We start from the raw sequence: 22,105 nt of genomic DNA, 5'->3' as shown, positions 1-22,105 counted from the left end.
GTATTAGCTCCTCAGTGCTTACACAATGAAGTCTAGAATTGCATGGCATTCATAGTCAGAGCTCAGCCTGACTACATTTCAGCTCACTGTGCTCTGAGCACTAGCACAGTGTTTCTAAACCGCCTTCTCATTACTGTCCCCACAATGAACCTTTTTAGAACTTTTTTCACAATCACCTCCCTTGTGCAACGTTAATACTACAGATACACTGTATATCTGTGTATTATGTGTAGATTTGTGCTTTCTACATAAAAAGAGGAAGATTTTACCCCTGTGGAGACTACGTGCTCTGCCAAAACAGATCATGTACCAATCCCAGAACATGCTCCAGTATTTTCTAGCTTCCAAGCTTTTGTTCAGTCTGGTCATTAGAGAGGTTGAGGGAATATGCGAAAATTCCTAGACTGTACTTCTGCTATTCAGCATGCTAATCCCCTTGCCTAGAATAGACTCACACATCTCCTCCCACCACCCCCTATTTCTTCCTCTTGAAATCTGACTCTTCATGCAGCAACCTAAATACTGTATCCTCTCTCCATCCACTCAGTTGCCACTTACTTTTCTGTGTGCTCATGGAATTTTCTTTATTCCTCTGTTATGTTCTTTGTTACATAGTCATCTTTCTATTTGTGTTTCTCTCCCACTGGATTACAAACTTTCTAAAGACAAGAACTGTGTTGTTCACAGTGTATGATGCCCTCATGTAATAGGCACCAGGATATGTTGGTTGAAATCAGTTCACTGATATACTGGAAACAGTGTAAAATCCCACCAGTGACCATATGGAGAAGTCCCACGTGTATGCTAAATAAATGAACACACTAGAAAAATTGGACGCCATATACAAGACATACTCCCAAAACATGATCACTAATACAGACACTGTTTATAAAGGAGTTCTGTGTTGTGTACACCATAGGTGAACAAAATTGGTTCCTGGTTCACACAAATAACAGACACCCACAGAAAGTTGTCTGAATGGCTAGCTGCCTAGGCATGTTTTAAATAATGATGATCAAGTGGGGTTAACCCAGAGACCAAAACACAAGTGGCAATTTTCGATATCATGTTCTTGTAAAGATACAGAATTTTAATTGGGTTTATGTGCCATGAAAAGAAATGATACATGCAGATGTACATTTTATATGTTAGTAATCATCACCGTCTTCAAAATGACCAAATTAAGGCTATGGGACAGAAAAGTCAATCTGACAGAGTTATTTTTGTGTAGGAAGTGAAGCCAAGATAAAAACATGTTTTCTGTAAAAGCCTTGATAATTTTAAAAAATGTATATATGTGAATATCTTTATAAATTTCCATTATTCTTCATCGTATTGTGGAACAACTGACTTTCTAGGAAAGCTATTTCCGTGGCTTCACAGGATTACCATTTGCTTTCACCAGAGGATTAGGTATTTTTAAATGGCATGTGTATTACTTCTCTGAGTTTATTAAGATGGTAATAAAACCTTACAGAAAACTTCTAACAGGTGTTTTCTACCGTCCTTTGCTTCTGGGCTGTCTTCTCCTAAAATACCATAAACTGTTTTGTTTGTTTGTTTCTAAAGTCTGAGAATGACTTTTGTGGGACAGTGGAGGTGGGGGGTGTCTACGGGATGAGAAGCTTAGCAAATAACTCGTTTCCAAGGATACATAATTTCCGCCCTTCAGCCAGGTTCATCCACAGTCAGTAGTGTAATTGAGTTTAGTTCTTCCTGGTCTTTCAAACGAAGTAACCCTTTTGCCAGTTACAAACCCTACTTGCAATTCTATTTTCTATGGGCTTTAAATTATTGAAGGGGAGGATTAGTCATGAATCTCCTTCTTTTTCACTCCTTTGCTAGTCAAGCTCAAGTTCTGCGAGCAAACAGCAACGGCAAAAGCAAACACTTTGGCGCCAACACTTAGCCTTGCCTCACTTTAGAGGCAGAATTATATAGGCTTGTTTGCTTAACAACTCAGATAGGGGGCGGGGAGGGTGACGGGAGGGAACGAGGGAGGGGGCGGGGAGGGTGACGGGAGGGAACGAGGGAGGGATCGAAGGAGGGGACGAGGGAGGGGACGAGGGAGGGGACGAGGGAGGGCCCGCCCCCCTTGGAACAGGATTGGTTCCCTCACTCCCTTTAGACGTTCACTTTGCATCTCGGTTGGACAGGTTGAGAGAAACATGTCATTAAGGTGTTGTCAATATGAGCCCTTTAGGTGTGGGCGTTCCCTAGGTTTGTGGTTTTAGACTTTCAAAGGGACGGACTTATTATTGGCTGTGGGATCAAGTTAGTGAAACTGGTCTTGTATATGTTGAAAAATGCCTTCCTAACAGGAGGCGCCAAGGAGCTTAAGTGTAACTCACACACAGTAAAGAAAATGACGAAAGTTCCTCCGGGGTTTGATTTCAGTTTCTTAAATGACGAAGAGGCCAGGAAGATCCTTCAGGTGCTGGAAAGAAATGAGGAGCTACGGAGGGCCGAGAAGGACAGGATCAGGTACAGAGCAAATTCATTTCTCTTGTGCTGGGCCTTGGGATCCGCGGGGAAGGCGCGGAGCTCGCGCGTGGCACCTGCCCGGGGGTGCTCTGGGCGGCTGCTGCGGAGGCTGCGGAGGCTGCGGGTCGGGAAGAGAAAACCGCGCCGAGTTGCCCTCTAAAGGACTTTGGGATGACTAGTTGGTACCCTCTCCATCCATCGCATACCAGACGGGCTCGGCTGCGGGTCTGGGGTCGCGCAGGGTGGGGGGTCCGTGCGCTGCGGGGGCCGCGCAGCCACACTGTGGTGTGCCGGGTGTCTGCTGGGCCATCGCGGGGCGTGGGCCGTTCCAGGCAATGAAATGTGGCGGGGGCGCGATCTGGAGCGGAATCCTGGCTGCTGCTCACTCCGCGGCCCGCGCGCACCCACGTGCTCCCACGGGTCCGACAGAACTTCTACCCTCGCCTAACACAGTTTTCCCTCGGCACCAGAGGCGAATCTCCCCACCCCACGGGGGCAGTCAGCGAAGCCTGGGAGAGCCGGCACCTCACGGGAGGCGAAAGGTCCCCACCCCAAGGGTAGGAACTCGAGGAATTTGTCAAATAGAGACTTATGTGGGCGAATGGGACTTGGACACACGGGGTTGGCTGGAATGGTTGGGTCTCCTTGTGCGTGGTGCCGTGGGGAGGGAGATTCTGCGAAATTTCATCCTTGACCTTACTATGCACTGTTGTAGGTGAGGGATTGATTGGTTACTAAAGAATGAAATCCAGAGACACAGATAATGACCTGGGATGTAAATTAACCAGTTTTTCTGCTGGGGAGTGTAAAGGGACTCTCGCCAATGTTGGAATATACCCATCTAAGTCCTTCTCTAAATAACTGTGGAAGGGAATTCAGGACATCACTCTCAGGTCACACTGTGTGCCATTGATTGGAATTTAGCAAGTCGTTTTGTTTTATGATCAACTGCTTGCTAATGTGAGTTCCAGGTTCCCAATTATTTCTAGATATCCCCACCTGCCTGTCCCCCACAGCTGACAAAAGAAACCCTCCAAGGACCCTCTTCAAATTGGAAAATCTAGTTAGTCTTTGTAGAAATAACTAGAATATACTAAGCCCCATGCCCTAACTTCACCCTTCTCCCCTAAACATGACTCTTTGGGGGATGAAGGAATATTTGAAGTTGGTGAATGTGGATTTCATACCATCAATCTCTGCCTTGAGAAAAAGTGGCTTTATCATTCCCCTCCCCTGAACAGTGTAGAAAGTGTGCCTTCATGAGAACAGTATGCCGCACCACACACACCCACGTGCATGTACCTACTCATGTGCACATGCACCGCACACAGGCACACCCAACTCTCGGAAGAAGAACTTCTGAACTGCACGGAATTTCAATGCATACTCCAAAGGCACTAAGAAACTGCGGTTATTCTCAGTGTGTCTTATTGGAAGTGTTTCTTGTCTCTGAAGAGGATGGGGCTTCTTAAGTGATCCATTGTGTATTGGGGGAAATTGAGGGGAGAATTAGAAAATAAGGAGAGAAGCTTTCATTTAAGATGTTATCTTGGCTTTTTATTTTTGACCTGATGCTTGCCTTTGTTGTGTTTTCTCTATTGCAACTCATGACGCCCACTTCGGTTGACTTTAGAGGGAACTGGATCTCCACATAGATCTATTCAAAGCACATGTATCTACACAAAGCCATTGGGCTGGGCATTAGAAGGAAGGTCAAAACACACTTTCTAATTTCATGGCACTCGTATCCTAATGGAAGCATCAACAGAAAAAGCCATAATGCTAAGACAAAATCAATACTGTATTATACTAATTATTAAAAATATTTAATTGCCCAAACAATTTGAAAAATGTCACCATTAAAATACAAAAATCATTTAAGGAAAGTAGATGTGTGGAGCAAATACCCAAGGCAATGATTTCTAGTACTGTCTTTTCCTTTGATTAATTCCCCCCTTCCACTATCAAATACCCATGTCTGGCTTGCGGTCTCCATGGGATTGTTCTGCTTACCCACTTCAGGCTCACATGTATTAATTTCAGTAGCAGATATTGGCATTCAGAAAGTTCCTGAGACAACATGTCAACTTGGCTGCCTCTTCTGCTCATTTTCTTGATATGTGTGATCATATTTTCCAAATCAAAAATCAGGACACATGACTTACAACTCAAGAGTATAATTTCATTCTGTTCTGGCTTGGCATATAGGAACAACAACAAAAAAGAAATGCTTCGACAGGCCTGTCTGAGAGACTCAGGCAAGCCTTTTTACTATATTGAGAAAGAGCTTCGAGACCTCTTGACTAGAACAATAAGGGTCCAAATGGGGAAGTTTAGAAAGTTAGCAGGTTGGGGAATGGCTGATGAGTTCATTCATATCTATGATAGGCTTGAGGTATCTACAAGACAATTAAGAAGAAATACAGGTACCCTATAGTTAGCAATATAGAACTACAGTGTTGGGGCTGGGCCCGGTGGCTCATGCCTGTAATCCCAGTGCTTTGGGAGACTGAGGCAAAAGGATCGCTTGAGGCCAAGAGTTTGAGACCAGCCTGGCCAACACAGCCAGACCCTGTCTCTACAACAAAAATTAAAAATAAATTTAGCCTGACATTACTGCACATACTTGTAGTCCTAGCTACTCAGGAGGCTGAGGTGGGAGGATCCCTTGAGCCCAAGAGTTCAAGGCTACAGTGAGCTATGATCGTTCCCCTCCAACCAGAGTGACACAGTGGAGACTCTGTCTTTAAAAATAAAATAAATAAAATAATTTAAAAAAAAAAAAAAAAAACTACAGTGTCATGCAGGGCCAGAGATATTCTGAGATGGATGTGAGAGTAGTTGAGTTCATCATGCAGAAGGCAGCAGCCCCACCCACAGAGAAATCCCTGAACACATAGAACTTTTTCCTGATCTGCCTCATCTGTACCAGACCTCTATGGCTCCAACTTACCAGGAAAGTATTTGCATTAAATATAATAGTTAATGTTCTAATATATAGTTTATTCAAATTTTTAAGAAAAACATCAAGATTCAAACTGATAAATAGGCAAAAGATAGAAATAAATCATTCACACCAGAAGATATCCAAACAGTAAACATAACAGATGGGAAAATGTCCACCCTCACAGTAATAAATGAAAATTGAAGTAACCTTGAGATACCATGCTGCCCCTTTAAAAGTAACAGAAAAAAAAAAGTCTGTGAGGGTTAGAATAAATTGATAGATTCTTCACATTGTTAGTGACATTGTAAGTTGGTTACAAGCCTTTTGGTGAGCATTATGGCAATATCTAACAAGATATGCCTTATGCTTGACCCAATTGTCCAATTCTTGGATATTTCTCATTAGTAGGAGATTAAGCTGGAGGAGATGGCCACACCAATATATATTAAGTGCTGCCTTTTTATGTAATAATAGTAATTATTGTGGTAATAATGACAGCTAACATTTATTAGGCCCTTACTGTATACTAGACACTGTACTAAACATGTTATACAGATTTAATTAATCCTCCCAATAACCTCATTAGGTATACACTTTAATTCTCATTTCACAAGAAGGAAACAATTTAAAAAGATTGAGTATTTTGTCCAACTTAAGCAGCAAAGCCAGAATTTAAAATCCAGATCTATCTCAAAACTACTTTACTCATCAAGATTGAATAATCCTCACAACCATTTCTTGGGGTATTATTAATGGCTTTTTAAAGAAGGAAAACTGAAAATTAGCAACGTTAAGGAACTTGCCTAAGGTCACACAGCTCATAAATGTCAGAGATAGAATTTGAACCTAAATGTATCTGGCATCAGAACCAGATGTTACAGTGCCTGGTGTAATCAAGTTTTTAAATGGCATGTCTAGATTTAGATCATTTTTTGCTCCGTGGCAAGATTGCAGCCCGGGAGGGTTTTCCAGAATTTAGTTATTTCTGATTGATTTACAGTAATATCCTTGAGCTGTGGCACAGTTCTGAACGGGACTGTATATGTCAAAGTCATGAAGTGGTCTATAGCTGGTGGCAGCTGCCACATCAGGCAGACATTAAAAGCCAGATACACAAGCCTCCTGCCTCCCCTACACATTCTGCCTGCCCTCTCCTCTCCCAGCCTGTGAAATCTGCCTCTGGCTAAGGGGCAGAGTTTCTAGAGACATTGGATGTCTACTGATTGGGCTTTTACTGTGTGCCGGACACTGGGTTGGCCCTGAGAATACAGTGGAAAATAAAACACAGATTCTGCCCCAAATGACATCAGTCTACGAAAGGTTTCCATTGGCGATAGAAAGTGTCAGATGAAGTGTTCATAGAACTGTAGCTCATCCTTAAGCAGTCCTATGTGGCCTGGAAAAGGGACAACAAGAACAATGCCTGGAAGTCACAAGTGTGCTCAAGAGGCTTGAGCAAGTTCTAATACATAACAAGGTATCAGATTAACACACCGCAGATCTCTGAGCTGTCTGCACTTTCCAGTGGCATCCAATTTAGTTAATTCCTTTAAACTGAGGGAGAACTTTCTCTCAGATACATTCTCCTGTCTAGTTACTCCCATGGATTGGTCCCCATAGGCAACACACACAGAACTACTATAATAGTATCGTTCCATATCCCAATGCCAAGGAGCAGGGTTTTTTTTTAAGCTTAGTGATATTATCACTCTTTTAGCTCATACAGTCTTTCATATTTTTTTATCCTCATCCTCAACCTGATAAAGCAAATACTATTATCTTCTTTTTCAAAAGCTAATAAAACAACTGTAATAACAGCTAACATTTGTTGAGTACTGACCCATGCAAGCTCTTTGTGTGCACTATCTCATTTAATTCTTACAACAACTGATGAGTTCAGGGATATCTTTATCTCCATTCGACAGAAGAAGCTTAGAGAGGATAAAGGGAGTGTCCAATCTGGGAACTCCATCTGTACATAATCACTGTGCCGTGCTGCCTCCTACAGTACCAAAAAGTTGAAGCAACTTTCCTCACCTGGCACATCTAGCTCGTAACAGAACCAAGACTGGCATCTATCCACTTTAAAACTCTTGCTGTTTTATCTCCACTCACCATAAAAATAAAAAACACACAATTCTATGTAGTCAAATGCCCAGCTAAAAGTTGGAGATGTTATTACTAAGGAAAATGGCATAATGGATATGGGAGGATAACTAGTACTATCTGCTTATATAGAAAAATTGCTGGCAACCATTTATGTTAAAAAATGCATATATGCGTTCTGTAAGGACGGACTTTATACTGTTAAAATGATTATCTTTGGGGAATGACATTTAAAGGGACTTTAACCCTTTTACTACTGTTTTCTTTTTGAGTTATCATATGTTATTTAATATAGGCCAGGCACTGTGGCCTATAATCCCAGCACTTTGGGAGGCCAAGATGGGTGGATGGACTGAGGTCAGAATTCAAGACTAGCCTAACCAACACGGTGAAACCCCATCTCTACTAAAAATACAAAAATTAGCCTGGCGTGGTGGCTGGCACCTGTAAGCCCAGCTACCTCGGAGGCTGAGACAGGAGAATCGCTTGAACTCGGGAGGTGGAGGTTGCGGTGAGCCAAGACTGCGCCGTTGTACTCCAGCTTGGGTAACGAGCAAAACTCTGTCTCAAAATAAATAAATAAATAGAACTGTTTCTTTGGATAATAAATATGGAATGTTTGACTATTTTTTACTTTCATACATTTTTTTTATGAAGGTAAAATAGTTTTTAAAAATGTCTTTTAAAAAATAAATAACTTTTACTGGTAAATTTCTTTTTTAAAATGTCTAAATGTTTTTCTGCCCTTGTCCTTTTCTTTACAATGTTAACGTGTGAACAGGTAAGTTGGTATATGGTAAGTTGTACATCAACCTTGATTCCTTGTGGTCAAGGATTATTTCAGGGATGGAGAGCCTCACACACTTAGGTACTCAATACCTAGTCAAATGGAACTTAACTTACTGCTATAGGAAATACAAATTAAGGGAAAGAAAGATCTGAGGCAACCAGGTGAAGGGCGAAAGAAGGTCAGGTGAAGGTTAGTCAGAAAATACTTTCATTCCTCATTAGCACAGATGGTCTTAAACCTGAGAACCACATGAAGGTCAAAAGGAGGTCAGGTTAAGTTTAGTAAGAAAATGCTCTCCTTCCCGGTTAGCATAGCAGTGTCTTAAAACCGAGAAGAAGGTGGCTAAGAACTAAGGAGGGCTAGCTAAGGCATGATCTGTCATAAACATGGGTGGATTCTCTCCTTCACCTGCATTCAGGTCGGTTTTTCTGTAGTGAGTTATTCCCCAGGCTGTGAGATTTGAGAGCTATAGGCTCATCGCCCTCTCCTTCTCAGGATGTTTCTTTGTTGACATTGCCAATGGCCCTATTAAAAGGCCATACTTCAAATATTAACAGATCACAGGAGCCAGCTTCCTCATTCCATGGTGTGTTAGGCTTTCTAGATGAAACAGGAAATGGGAGATGACAGTGACCAAATTCCCTGCACCCCAACATAGAGTTGTGTTTTTTTATATTGATCAGGCTTGCCTTGGTTTTAACTTTGAGACGATGCATTTAACAGCAATTGAGGGAGGAAAGGGGGTGGGGGAGGGAGTAACTTATCCTGGCAACCACTATTTTGTTCTCCATCATTACAGTTTTATTTTTTAAAGAACGTTATATAAATGGAAGCACAGAATACGTAACCTTTTGAGAATGGCTTCTTTAACTCAGTAAAATGAGGGTCACACAGGTTGTTGTATGTATAAATGATTCATTCTCGTCAGGCAAGTTCGCTCACGCCTGTAATCCCAGCACTTCGGGAGGCCGAGGTAGGAGGTTTCGCCATGCTGGCCAGGTCGAGACTAGCCTGGCCAACATGGCAAAACTCTGTCTCTACTAAAAATACAAAAATTAGCCAGGCATGGTGGCGCACATCTGTGGTCCCAGCTACTCGGGAAGCTGAGGCAAGAGAATCACTTCAGCCCAGGAGGTGGAGGTTGCAGTGAACCGAGATTGTGCCACTGCACTCCAGTCTGGGTGACAGAGCAAGACTTCATCTCAAAATCAGTAAATGAACAAATAAATAAATAATTCATTCCTTTAGATTGCTGAGTAGTATTTAGTATTTCATTACATAGATTACTACAGTTCGTTTATCCTTTCACCCACCGAAGAACACTTGTATTGTTTACACATTTTAATGATAATGAATAATGCTGCTATCAACATCCATGTGCAGGCTTTTGTGTGAACATGATTTTTATTAGTAGTGGAACTGCTGGATCATATTCTTGAATTTGCAAGAAACTGCCAAACTCTTTTCTCCACAGCTGTGCCATTCTGCATTCCTACCAACAGTATATGAGTTCCAATCTCTGTCTTTGTCATTCAGGCTACTACAACAAAATACCTTAGACAAGGTAATTTATAAACAGCAGAAATCTATTGCTCATAGTTCTAGACCCTGGGAAATCCAAGATCAAGGCACTGGTAGATTCTGTGTTTGGTGAAGTCCCCCTCCTCATAGAGGGTGCCTTCTCTGTGTCCTCACATGGTAGAAGGGGCAAAAAGGCTTTTTCTCAGGCCTCGTGTAAAAGGGCACTGATCCAGTCATGAGAGAGGAGCCCTTTCAACCTAATCACCTCCCAAAGGCCCCATCCCTTACTACCATCACCTTGAGGGGTAGGGTTCAACATGTGAATTTTGGGGGGACACATACTTTCAGACAAGAGCACAGTAGTTCTTCAGTCTTGCCAGCATTTGGTATTTTCAATTTTTTTTTATTTTAACCATTCTAATAGGTATCTCCTCATGGATCTCCTCATGTTTCAATTTGCATTTCCCTAGTGACTAATGATGGTAAACATCTTTTTAAGTGCTTACTTGCCTTCCATATATTCTCTTTGGTGAAGTATCTGTTAAAGTCTTTTGAACAGTTTTTAATTGGGTTATTTGTTTTCTGATTGATGAATTTTGAGAATTCTTTGTATGTTCTAGACACAGGTCTCCTGTTGAACACCAAGTTTGTAAACATTTTCTTCCCATCTGTAGCTTGTCTGAACTTTCTTCCTGTGTCTTTGCAGAGTACAAGTTACCCAGTTTGATGAAATCCAACGTATCAAAATTTTTTCTTTTATGAATCATGCTTTTCGTAGCATTCTAAGAATACTCTGCCTCAGCCCAGATTACAGACATTTTCTCCGATGATTTCTTTTTGAAGTTTTATGGTCTTATGTCTTACACTGACACATTTTGAAATAAGATTTATGTAGAGTGTGAGGCTTAGATTGAGGCTTATTTTTGCATATTAATGCCCAATTATCCCAACACCATTGTTGAAAGACTGTCCTTCATTAAATTGCCTTTGCACCTTTGTAAAAAATTTGCTATATTTTTGGAGTCCATTTCCGGACTCTGCTCTTTTCCATTGATCTCTATGTCTTTTCCTTCGCAAATACTTATGGTATCTTGATTACTGTGGCTTTATAGTAGGTCTTAACATCAAGCAGTATGCTTCCTCCATTTTTTTTGTTTTTTTGTTTTGTTTTGTTTTGTTTTTGTTTTTGTTTTTTTGAGACAGGGTCTCTCTTTTTCACCCAAGCTGGAGTGCAGTGGCACAATCTCGGCTCAATGCAACCTCTACCTCCTGGGTTCAAACTATTCTCATGCCTCAACCTCCTGAGTAGTTGGGATTACAGGCGTGTGCCACCACACCTAGCTAATTTTTTTATTTTTATTTTTAGTAGAGACAAGGTTTCGCCATGTTGGCCAGGCTGGTGTCAAACTCCTGACCTCAGGTGATCTGCCCATCTTGGCCTCCCAAAGTGCTGGGATTACAGGCGTGAGCCACTGTGCCCAGTCAGAATGAATTATTTACACATACAACAACCATGTGACTCTCAAAGGTGTTTTACTGAGTTAAAGAAGCCATTCAATTTATTCTTTGTTTTTAAAACTATTTTGTCTATATCGTTCCTTTGCTTTTCCATATAAATTTTTACATTTAAATTTAAAATTGTTCATTGCTAGTATAGAGAAACGCAATTGATGTTTGGTATTGATCTTGTACCCTACCACTTAGCTAAGCTTACTTATTGGCTCTAGGATGTTCTTTTTTGGGGGGGAGTTTTTTTTGGTGATTCTCTACATGGCCAATCATGTTACCTGTAAATGGAGATGGTTTTATTTCTTCCTTTCCAATACATATGCCTTTTATTTCTTTTTCTTGCCTAATATTGACTGGGACTTCAAGCATGATGTTGAACAGGAGTATTGAGATTGTGCTTCCTTGCTTTGTTGCTGAGCACTGTCTTTCACTATGAATTATGATGTTAGCTATGATTTTTTTTGTAGATGACTGTTTTATTTTTTTGTTGTTGTTAATTTTTTTTTTTTTTTTTAATAGAGACGGGGTTTTGCTATGTTGGCCATACTGGTCTCCATCTCCTGGGCTCAAGTGATCCACCCGCCTCGGCCTCCCAAAGTGTTGGGATTACAGGCATGAGCCACCATGCCCAGCCTGTAGATGACTTTTATCTGGTTCTGTTTCTTGCTTGCTGAGAGTTTTTATCATGAACGTATCTTTAATTTTATTAAATGCTTTTTCTACATCAACTTATATGACCATGTGGCTTTTTCTTCTATAGACTATTGATATACTTATTTATTTTATTATTATTTTTTTGAGACAGAGTCTCACTCTGTCACCCAGGCTGGAGTGCAGTGGCACAATCTCGGCTCATTGCACTTGGGTTCACGCCATTCTCCTGCCTCAGCCTCCCAAGTAGTTGGGACTACAGGCGCCCGCCACCACACCCGGCTAATTTTTTGTATTTTTAGTAGAGACGGGGTTTCACCGTGTTAGCCAGGATGGTTTCCATCTCCTGACCTCGTGATCTGCCCACCTCAGCCTCCCAAAGTGCTGGGATCACAAGTGTGAGCCACTGCGCCCGACGATATACTTATTAACAGTAATTGATTTTAGAATATCAAACCAGCCTTACTGTTGTGGGTTGAACTGTCCTCCAAAAAATTAAAAAAAAAAAAGGAAAAAAAGCTATGTTAGAGTCCTAATTGCCAATACCTCAGAATGTGATCTTACTTAGAAATAGCATCTTTACAGAGATAATCAAGTTAAAATGAGGTGATTAGGATGGGCCCTATTCTAATATGAATGATGTACTTATACAAAGTGGAAAATTTGGACGCAAAGACAGACAAGCATGCAGGGAGAATGCTTTGTGCAGACAGGAGTTAGGCTGCCACAAGGCAAGGAACTACTTCAGAAGCTAGGAGAGAAGCCTGGAACAGACCCTTCCTTAGTGCCCCCAGAGGGAGCATGGCCCTGCCAGCACCTTGATCAACGTGATTTCACGTTGTGAAATGTGTCGTGCAAGTCGCTCAATGTGCCGTACTTTATTATGGTAGCCCGAGAAAACGAATCCACTTGTATTCTCAAGAAAATCCCACTTGGTCATCATGTGCTATTGTTTTTATATGATTTCACTACATTTGCTAATATTGAGGGTTTTTAAAAATCTGGGTTCATGAGAGATACTGATATATAGTTTTCCGGGTTTTCATCCTTTTTCTTTTTTTTTTTTTTCTTTGGAACAGGGTCTCATTCTGTCACCCAGGCTGGAGTGCAGTGGCGTGATCTCAGCCCACTGCAACCTCCACCTTCCAGGCCTGAGTAATCCTCCCACCCCAGCCTCCCTAAGTAACTGGGACTACAGGCATGTGCCACCACACCCAGCTAACTATTTTGTATTTTTAGTGGAGACAGGGTTTTACCATGTTGCCTAGGCTGATCTTGAACTCTTGGGTTCAAGCGATCCCCCTGCCTCAACCTCCCAAAGTGTAATCCCAAAGTGCTGGGATTACAGCCATAAGCCACCATTCTCAGCCTGTATACTATTTTGTGTGGTTTTGGTGTCAGTAATTCTAGCCTTATAAAATGACTTAGGAAATGTTTTCTTCTATTTTCTGGAAGAGATTATATAGCCTTGGCATTGCTTCTTCCTTAAACGTTTGGTAAAATGAAACAATGAAACCATCTGGAATGGAAAGTTTCTTTTTTGAAAGGTTTTAAACTATGAATTCAATTTCTTTGACAGATATAGAGCTTTTTCAGCTATTTCATCATGAGTGAGTTTGACAGTGTGTGTTTTTTGAGAAATTGATCTATTCTAAGTTGTCAGGTTTATATGCATAAAGTTATTTATAATATTCATTTATTATCCTCTTAATGTCTGAAGATTATGTAGGAATAGCCCCTCTTTCATTCCTGATATTGATAATTTGTGCCCTTTTCCTATTTTTCTTTTTTAGTCACAATAAAAGTTTATCAAATTTATTGATCTTTTCAAAGGACCTGCTTTTTGTCTTACTTTGATTTTTCTTTATTGTTTTTCTGTTTCAATTTAATTGTTTTCTGCTCTGATACCATTGCCTGCTTTATGTTTATTTTGCTATTTTTTTCTCATTTCTTACGGTGAAAACTTAGATTATTGATTGAAGACCTTTCTTCTCTTCTAGTATAAGCATTTTTTGGTTTTTACATTATTTTAATTTTAATTAACAAATAATAATTGTACATATTCATGAAGTATATGGTGATCTTTTGATACGTATAATAGATGGTGATTAGATCTGGATAACTAGCATATTCATAATCTCAAACATTTATCATTTTCTTGTGTTGGGGGCATTCAATATCCTCTCTTCTAGCTATTTGAAACTATATATATGTATGTGTATATATATACATATATACATATATATATATATATATATTTTTTTTTAAGATAGAATCTTGCTCTGTTGCCCAGGCTGGAGTGCAGTGGCACAATCTGGGCTCACTGCAACCTCCACCTCCTGACCTCAAGCAATCCTTCTACCTCAGCCTCCCTAGTAGCTGGGACTACAGGCACTCACCACCACGCCTGGCTAATTGTTCTATTTTTTGTAAAGACAAGGTTTCGCCATGTTGCCTAGGCTCTCAAACTCCTGAGCTCAAGTGATCTACCTGCCTCAGCCTCCCAAAGTGCTGGGATGACAGGCATGAGCTACCATGCCCAGCCATATTAATGTTTTTAAATACCTATAGTAATCCTACAGTGCTATAGAACAGTAAAACTTATTCCTCCTGTCTAGCTGGAATTTTATATCCTTCAACAAATCTCTCCCTCTCCTTCCTTTCCCCATTCGCAGCCTCTAATATCTTCTGTTCTACTTTTTACTTCTATGACGTCAACTCTTTTTAGCCTCCACTTATGAGTGAGAACGTGTGGTGTTTAACTTTGTGTTCTTGGTTTATTTCACTTAACACGTATACATGTATATACACACATATGTATATATTATATACATATATACACGTATATATCTATGTACACCTATATAATAATATATACATATGTATATATAATATATACATATGTGTGTATATTATATGTATATATTATATATACACAGATATGTTATATATATATAATTTTTTGAGACAGTCTCACTCTGTCATCCAGGCAGGAGTGTTGTGGTGAGATCTCAGCTCACTGCAACCTCCACCTCCTGGGTTCAAGCAATTCTCATGCCTCAGCCTCCTGGGTAGCTGGGATTACAGGTGTATGCCACCACGCCCATCTAATTTTTATATTTTTGGTAGAGATGGGATTTCACCATGTTGGCCACGATGGTCTTGAACTCCTGACCTCAGGTGGCCTTGGCCTCCCAAAGTGCTGGAATTATAGGCATGAGCCACCACGCCCTGCCTGCTTCTTGTATTTTGAAGCTTTGTTGTTAAGTGCATTTACATTTAGGATTGATATGTCTTCTTGGTGAATTGACACTCTTATCATTATGTAATGTCCCTCTTTATACCTTGTAATATGCTTTGCTTTGAGGTCTACTTTGTCTGGTATTAGTATAACTATTCCATCTTTCTTTTGATTAGCATTTGCATTAAACACTTTTTCTCATCATTTTTACTTTTAACATACCTATATTACTATATATACCTATATTACTTATTTGAATTTAACTTATGGTAGGCTGCATTTAGTTGGGTCATTTTAAAAATTCATTCTGAGTGGGGCCCAGTGGATCATGCCTGTATTTCCAGCACTCTGGGAGGCTGAGGCAGGCTGATCACTTGAGGTCAGGAGTTCAAGACCAGCCTGGGGAACATGGTGAAACCCCGTCTCCACCAAAAAATACAAAAATTAGCCAGGCATGGTATCAGGAGCCTGTATCCCCAGCTGTCGGGAGGCTGAGGCAAGAGAATTGCTTCAACCCAGGAGGCGGAGGTTGCAGTGAGCCAAGATCATGCCACCATACTCCAGCCTGGTCAACAGAGCCAGACTCCATTTAAAAAAAAAAAAAATTATTCTGATAATTTCCACCTGTTTCATGTGTTTATTTGAATCACTTTTATTTAATGTAATTATTGATATGTTTGGGGTTAAATCTACCATTTTATTTGTTTTCTGTTTGTTTCCTCTTTTTCCATTATACTCTCTCTCCCTTTTCTGCCTTCTTTTTGGTTATTTGCAACATTTTCAATATTCTATTTTAATATACGTATTGTAATTTTTATTATCTAAACTTCTCTCTTTTTTGTGGTTATGCTAGGGATACGTACATATCTCTTCATAGGCTACTTAGAATCACTATTTTACCCTTTAAGTGAAATGTAGAAGACTTACCACCACATAAGCCACTTTCCCTCTCTGCTTTATATTGTAGTTGTTTTATGTGTTAGAACTACATACATTGAAAAATCCCATCAAATAATGTTACAATTTTTGCTTTTAATCATCAAACATATTTTAAAGAACTCAAGAAGAGAGCAGTCTATTATATTTACTCAGTTTTACCATTTCTATTGCTCTTTTTCCATTCCAGATGATCCAAGTTTCCTTCTGGTATAATTTCCCCTCCATCTGAAGAACTTCCTTTAGCAATTATTTTATACCAAGTCTGCCGGCAATAAAGTCTCTATTTTCCTTTATCTGACAATATATTTTTTTCATCTTCATTCCTGAACAATATTTTCATCGAATGTAGAATCTAGGGTTGATGGCTCTTTTCTTTTAGCACTGTGTGGCATTGCTTTCATGTGTTCCTCTATCTGCGCAATTTTCCCAGTACTTTCTGGTTCCCTGGAGCTCCCCCTTTCAGTCATCTGTCCTCTACTGGAAGGGCAGAAAGAGAAAAAAAGCAAAAGACCTTTGCCACATCCCCTTGGGACCACAGCTACTCTAATTTGAAGGGAAGATTCCCTTCCCTGAGAGTTTTAGTGTGTATGGGCCCCAGCTACTACTGCTGTTGCTGCCAGAAAACCCTTTTCCTCCTCCTCAAGCCTGAACTAGAGAGCTTTTCCTGGAACTCTCTCCATTCGCACCAATGCTCTCCTTCTGGGTTTTGCACTACCCTGAGTCCAAATCAGGGTATAGTGGAGGAGAGGGAAAAAAGTAAATTCACAGCAGGTTCAGTGGTGTTTTGCATTCTTTCACAATTTGCCTACTACTATTTACTTATCAGATATCTGTTCTGTGCCTTGTGACCAGGTTCTATGGCTACATCTGCTAGGAGAGACAGGGTGAAAGCACTTACTCTATCTTACCTGGAAGCAGAACTCCCCATATTCACTTTTTTTTTTTTTTACTTCCAAACTAATTGTATAAGGCCAACATTACCCTCATACCAAAACCAGACAAAGACACAGTGAAGAAAGAAAACTATAAGCCAATAACTAATAAATATCAATGCAAAAATAACAAAATACTAGCAAACTGAATTCAACAACACGTTAGAATGGTCATTCATTATGATCAGGTGGGATACTTCCCTGGGATGCAAAGATAGTTCAACACATGCAAGTTAATAAACATGATGTATCACATTAGTAGAATCAAGGGCATCGACCATATGATCATTTAAATAGATGTCAAAAAAGCATTCATTAAAATTCAACATCCTTTCATGATTAAAAAAAAAAAACAGAACTCTCAACAAACTGCATGTAGAAGGAGCATACCTCAAAACAATCAAAGCAATATAGGACAGACCCACAGCTAGCATCATACTGAGTGGGAGAAAACTGAAAGCCTTTCCTCTAAGATCTAGAACAAGACAAGGATACCCCTTTCACTACTTTTAGTTCAACAGAATACTGGAAGTCCGAGCTAGAGCAAGTAGGCAAGAGAAAGAAAGAAAGGACATCCAAATTGGAAAGAAAGAAATCATTGTTCTTGTTTTCAGACAATACGATCTTATATTTAACACAAAAAACCTAAAGACTTTGCAAAAAAAACTGTTAGAACTGATAAATGAATTCAGTCAAGTTACAGGACACAAAATCACCATACAAAAATCATTTCTATATGCCAACATTAAACAATCTTAAAAGAATCTCATTTACAATAACTAGAAATAAAGGAATTTTTACTTAACCAAAGAACTGAAAGATCTCTACAATGAAAACCATAAAACGCTGATGCTAGAAAGTGAAGAGGACATAAACAAATGGAAAGGCTACCCATGCTCATGGATTGGAAGAATTAATATTGTTTAAATATCCATACTACCCAAAGTGATCTATAGAATCAATGCAATCCCTATTAAAATATCAATGAAATTCTTCACAGAAATAGAAAAACAACCCTAAAATGTAGATGGAACCACAAAAGACCCAGAATAGACAAATCAATCCTGAGCAAAAAGAGCGAAGCTGACTTCAAAATATACTACAAAGGAGCGGTAACTAAAATAACATGATACTGGCATGAAAACAGACACGTAGACCAATGGAACAGAATAGAAAACTCGGAAATAAATCCACATTGGCCAGGCGCGGTGGCTCACGCCTGTAATCCCAACACTTTGGGAGGCCAAGACGGGCGGATCACGAGGTCAGGAGATCAAGGGTGAAACTCCGTCTCTACGAAAAACACAAAATATTAGCTGGGCGTGGTGGTGGGTGCCTGTAGTCCCAGCTACTGGGAGGCTGAAGCAGGAGAATGGCGTGAACCCGGGAGGCGGAGCTTGCAGTGAGCTGAGATCCGGCCACTGCACTCCAGCCTGGGTGACAGAGCGAGATTCTGTCTCAAAAAAAAAAGAGAGAGAGAGAGAGAGAGAGAAAGAAAGAAATGCACATTTACAGCCAACTCATTTTCAACAAAGGTGCCGAGAATATACAATGGGGAAAGGACCCCTCTTCAATGAATGGTGCTGGGAAAACTGAATATCCATATGCGGAAGAATGAAAGTAGACCCCTCTCTCTCACTATATACAAAAATCAAATCTGGCCGGGCGCGGTGGCTCAAGCCTGTAATCCCAGCACTTTGGGAGGCCGAGAGGGGCGAATCACGAGGTCAGGAGATCGAGACCATCCTGGCTTACATGGTGAAACCCCGTCTCTACTAAAAAATACAAAAAAAAAAACTAGCTGGGCGTGGTGGCAGGTGCCTGTAATCCCAGCTACTCGGGAGGCTGAGGCAGGAGAATGGCGTGAACCCGGGAGGCGGAGCTTGCAGTGAGCTGAGATCCGGCCATTGCACTCCAGCGTGGGCGACAGAGCAAGACTCCGTCTCAAAAAAAAAAAAAAAATCAAATCAAAGTGGATTACAGACTTTAAGACTTCAAACTATGAAACTACTAGAAGAAAACATAGGAGAGATGCTCCAGGACATTGGTCTGGGCAAATATTTGAGTAACACGTCAAAAGGACAGGCAACCAAAGCAAAAATTGACAAATGTGATTATATCAAACTAAAAAGCTTCTCCACAGCAAAGAAACAATCAACATCATGAAGAGACAACCTACAGAATGGGAGAAAATATCTGCAAACTATTCATCCAACAGGGATTAATAACCAGAATATGTAAGGAATTCAAGCAACTCAATAGCAAAAAAAAAAAAAAAAATCAAATTTTAAAATGGACAAAAGATCTGAATAGACACTTCTCCAAAAAGTACATACAAGTGGCCAATAGGTATATGAAAAAATGCTAAACGTCACTAATCATCAGGGAAATGCAAATCAAAACTGCAATGAAATATCATTTCACCCGTTAAAATGGCTATTATCAAAAAGACAGAAAATAACAAGATGGTGATGAGAATGTAAATTAGTACAACCACTATGGATAACAGTTTGGAGGTTCCTCAAAAAACTACGAATAGCACTACCATATGATCCAGCAATCCCATTGCTAGGTATATATTCAAAAGAAAAGAAATCAGTGTATCAAAGAGATCTCTACACTTCCATGTTTATTGCAGCACTATTCACAATAGCCAAGATACAGATCAACCTACGTGTTCATGAATGGATGAATGGATGAGGAAAATGCAGTGTATATATACATAATGGAATATTATTCAGCCATATAAAAGGAGTTAAATCCTATAATTTGCAACAACATAGATGGAACTGGAAGATATTATATTAAGTGAAATAAACCTAGTACAGAAATACAAATATCACATATTCTTACTCATATATGAGAGCTAAAAGAATTAGTCATATGGAGGTATTGAATAGAAGGATGATTACAAGAAGCTGGGAAAGGTAGTGGGGAAGGGAGGATGAAGAGGACTGGGCTACAAAATACAGTTAAATACAAAAAACTTGGCACAAAAATACAGTAAAATAGAAAGAATAATATCTAGTGTTAACTAGAGTTAATAATTTCTTGTACATTTCAAAATAATGAGAAGTAAAGATCTGGAATGTTTCCAACACAAAGAAATGATGAATGCTTGAGGCGATGGATATCTTACTCATATTTGATACACATTATATTCTTATATTAAATATCACATGTATCCCATAAATATGTACAACTACTATATATCCATAAAAATTAGAAACAAATTCAAAAAAGAATGAAAAATAAAATTTTATTGAAGTTAAATTAATATAACATAAAACTATCCACTTTAAAGCTAACAATTCTTTGGCATTTTGTACATTAACAATGTTATACAATCACCCCCTCTATCTAGTACCAAAACATTTTCATCACCCAAAAATAGAACCCATTAAACAATTACTCTTCATTCCCACCTCCCCTCAACTGCTAGCAACCATGGATTTACCTATCCTGGATATTTCATGTAAATGGAATTATATAATTTTTATCTGTCTTCTTTTACCTAGCATTAATGTTTTTGAGGTTCATCCACCTTATAACATGTATCAATACTTTATTCCTTTTCTTGATTGAATAATAGTCTATTGTATGCATATGCCACAATTTATTTATCTATTCATCCATTGATAGACATTTGAGTTGTTTCCATATTTTGGTTGTGGTGAATAATGCTGCTATGAACAATGGTCTTAGAAGTATTTGTTTGACACCTGTTCTCAGTTCTTCAGCGTATAGAGCTAGGAATGGAATTACTGGAACATATGGTAATTCTATGTTTAACTTTTTGAGGAACTGTCAAACTGTTATCCCCACATCATTTTATTGTATTTTATTTTATTGATTGATTGATTGATATGGAGTCTCACTCTGTCACCCAGACTGGAGTGCAGTGGCATGATCTCGGCTCACTGCAACCTCTGCCTCCCATGTTCAAACAATTCTCCTGTCTCAGCCTCCCGAGTAGCTGGAACTACAGGCATGTGCCACCACACCTGGCTAATTTTTGTATTTTTAGTAGAAATGGGTTTTTGCCATGTTGGTCAGGCTGTTCTTGAACTCCTGACCTAAAGTGATCTGTCCGCCTCGGCCTCCCAAAGTGCTGGCATTACAGGCGTGAGCCACTGCGCCCGGCCTTCCCCCACATCATTTTTAACACAGTTGTGGTCTTATGTATTTTTGTTATTTATGAACATCATAACATAAAAATAACCCCTTCATATTAAAGACTCCGAGTCAACATAACTTTTGTGGTTGTATGCTATTCTACTGAATATATTCTATAATTTAGTTAACATTCCAAAATTTTAGTCACTTTAGTGTTTTCTTATTCTATTTGTTTCTTATTGCTACATTAAGTAACACTGGCAAGCCTTTATGCTTACATTCTTAATTCAATTTAAATTATCTCAAGGGAAAATTCCAAAAAGTAGCATAGATGTTTTCTAAGTTCTCATTACATGTTACCAAACTGCTTTCCAAAGTGTTCTACCAAATTGCACCTTCACTGGCAGTGCACGAAGGCCTTTGTTTTAACGTATCTTTCTATCCCTGGATGGTGGTATTACTTTTTAAAAATCTTTGCCAATTTTGTGGAAAAAAAATTATGCTTCATTTAATTTCTAATGCTGTGACTATAATGAACTTAAACTGTTTTCATATGTTTACTATTCACATTTCTTGATTTGTGAATTGTCTCTTCACATCACTGCCCATTTATATATCAAGATCTGTATCCAGAATGCTTCTGCTCACAAATAATATAAAATCTAACCATGACTTTAACAAATTGGGGGTACATTTTTCTGACATAACAGTACATCTGGAAGTAGGCAGCTGCTAGCTGGTTTAGTGGTTTAAGGATGTCAGGATGGTGTCTTTGTAACGCAGAATGGCTGCAACTGCTCCAGACATCACATTCATATTCAAGGCAGAAAGGAAAAGGAAAGAGTGGAAACAACTGCTTTTTTTGGGTA

At 39.5% G+C, this 22,105-nt stretch overlaps 1 protein-coding gene across 1 annotated transcript in view; it reads left to right on the top strand.

The window, feature by feature from the left end:
• Positions 1 to 2,260: 2,260 nt before the first annotated feature.
• Positions 2,261 to 22,105, top strand: part of EXPH5 (exophilin 5) — a 95,154-nt gene continuing 75,309 nt past the window's right edge. Inside the window, exon 1 of the mRNA XM_025356449.1 lies at positions 2,261 to 2,484. Within this exon, the coding sequence (XP_025212234.1) occupies positions 2,297 to 2,484 (188 nt within the window). The 5' untranslated portion in view covers positions 2,261 to 2,296. The remainder of the gene's footprint in view (positions 2,485 to 22,105) is intronic.

This window comes from Theropithecus gelada, chromosome 14 (genome assembly GCF_003255815.1).
Source record: "Theropithecus gelada isolate Dixy chromosome 14, Tgel_1.0, whole genome shotgun sequence".
Lineage (NCBI taxonomy): Eukaryota > Metazoa > Chordata > Mammalia > Primates > Cercopithecidae > Theropithecus > Theropithecus gelada.
The sequence above is the reverse complement of the archived record's forward strand: the minus strand, read 5'-3'. Positions and strand labels throughout refer to the sequence as shown.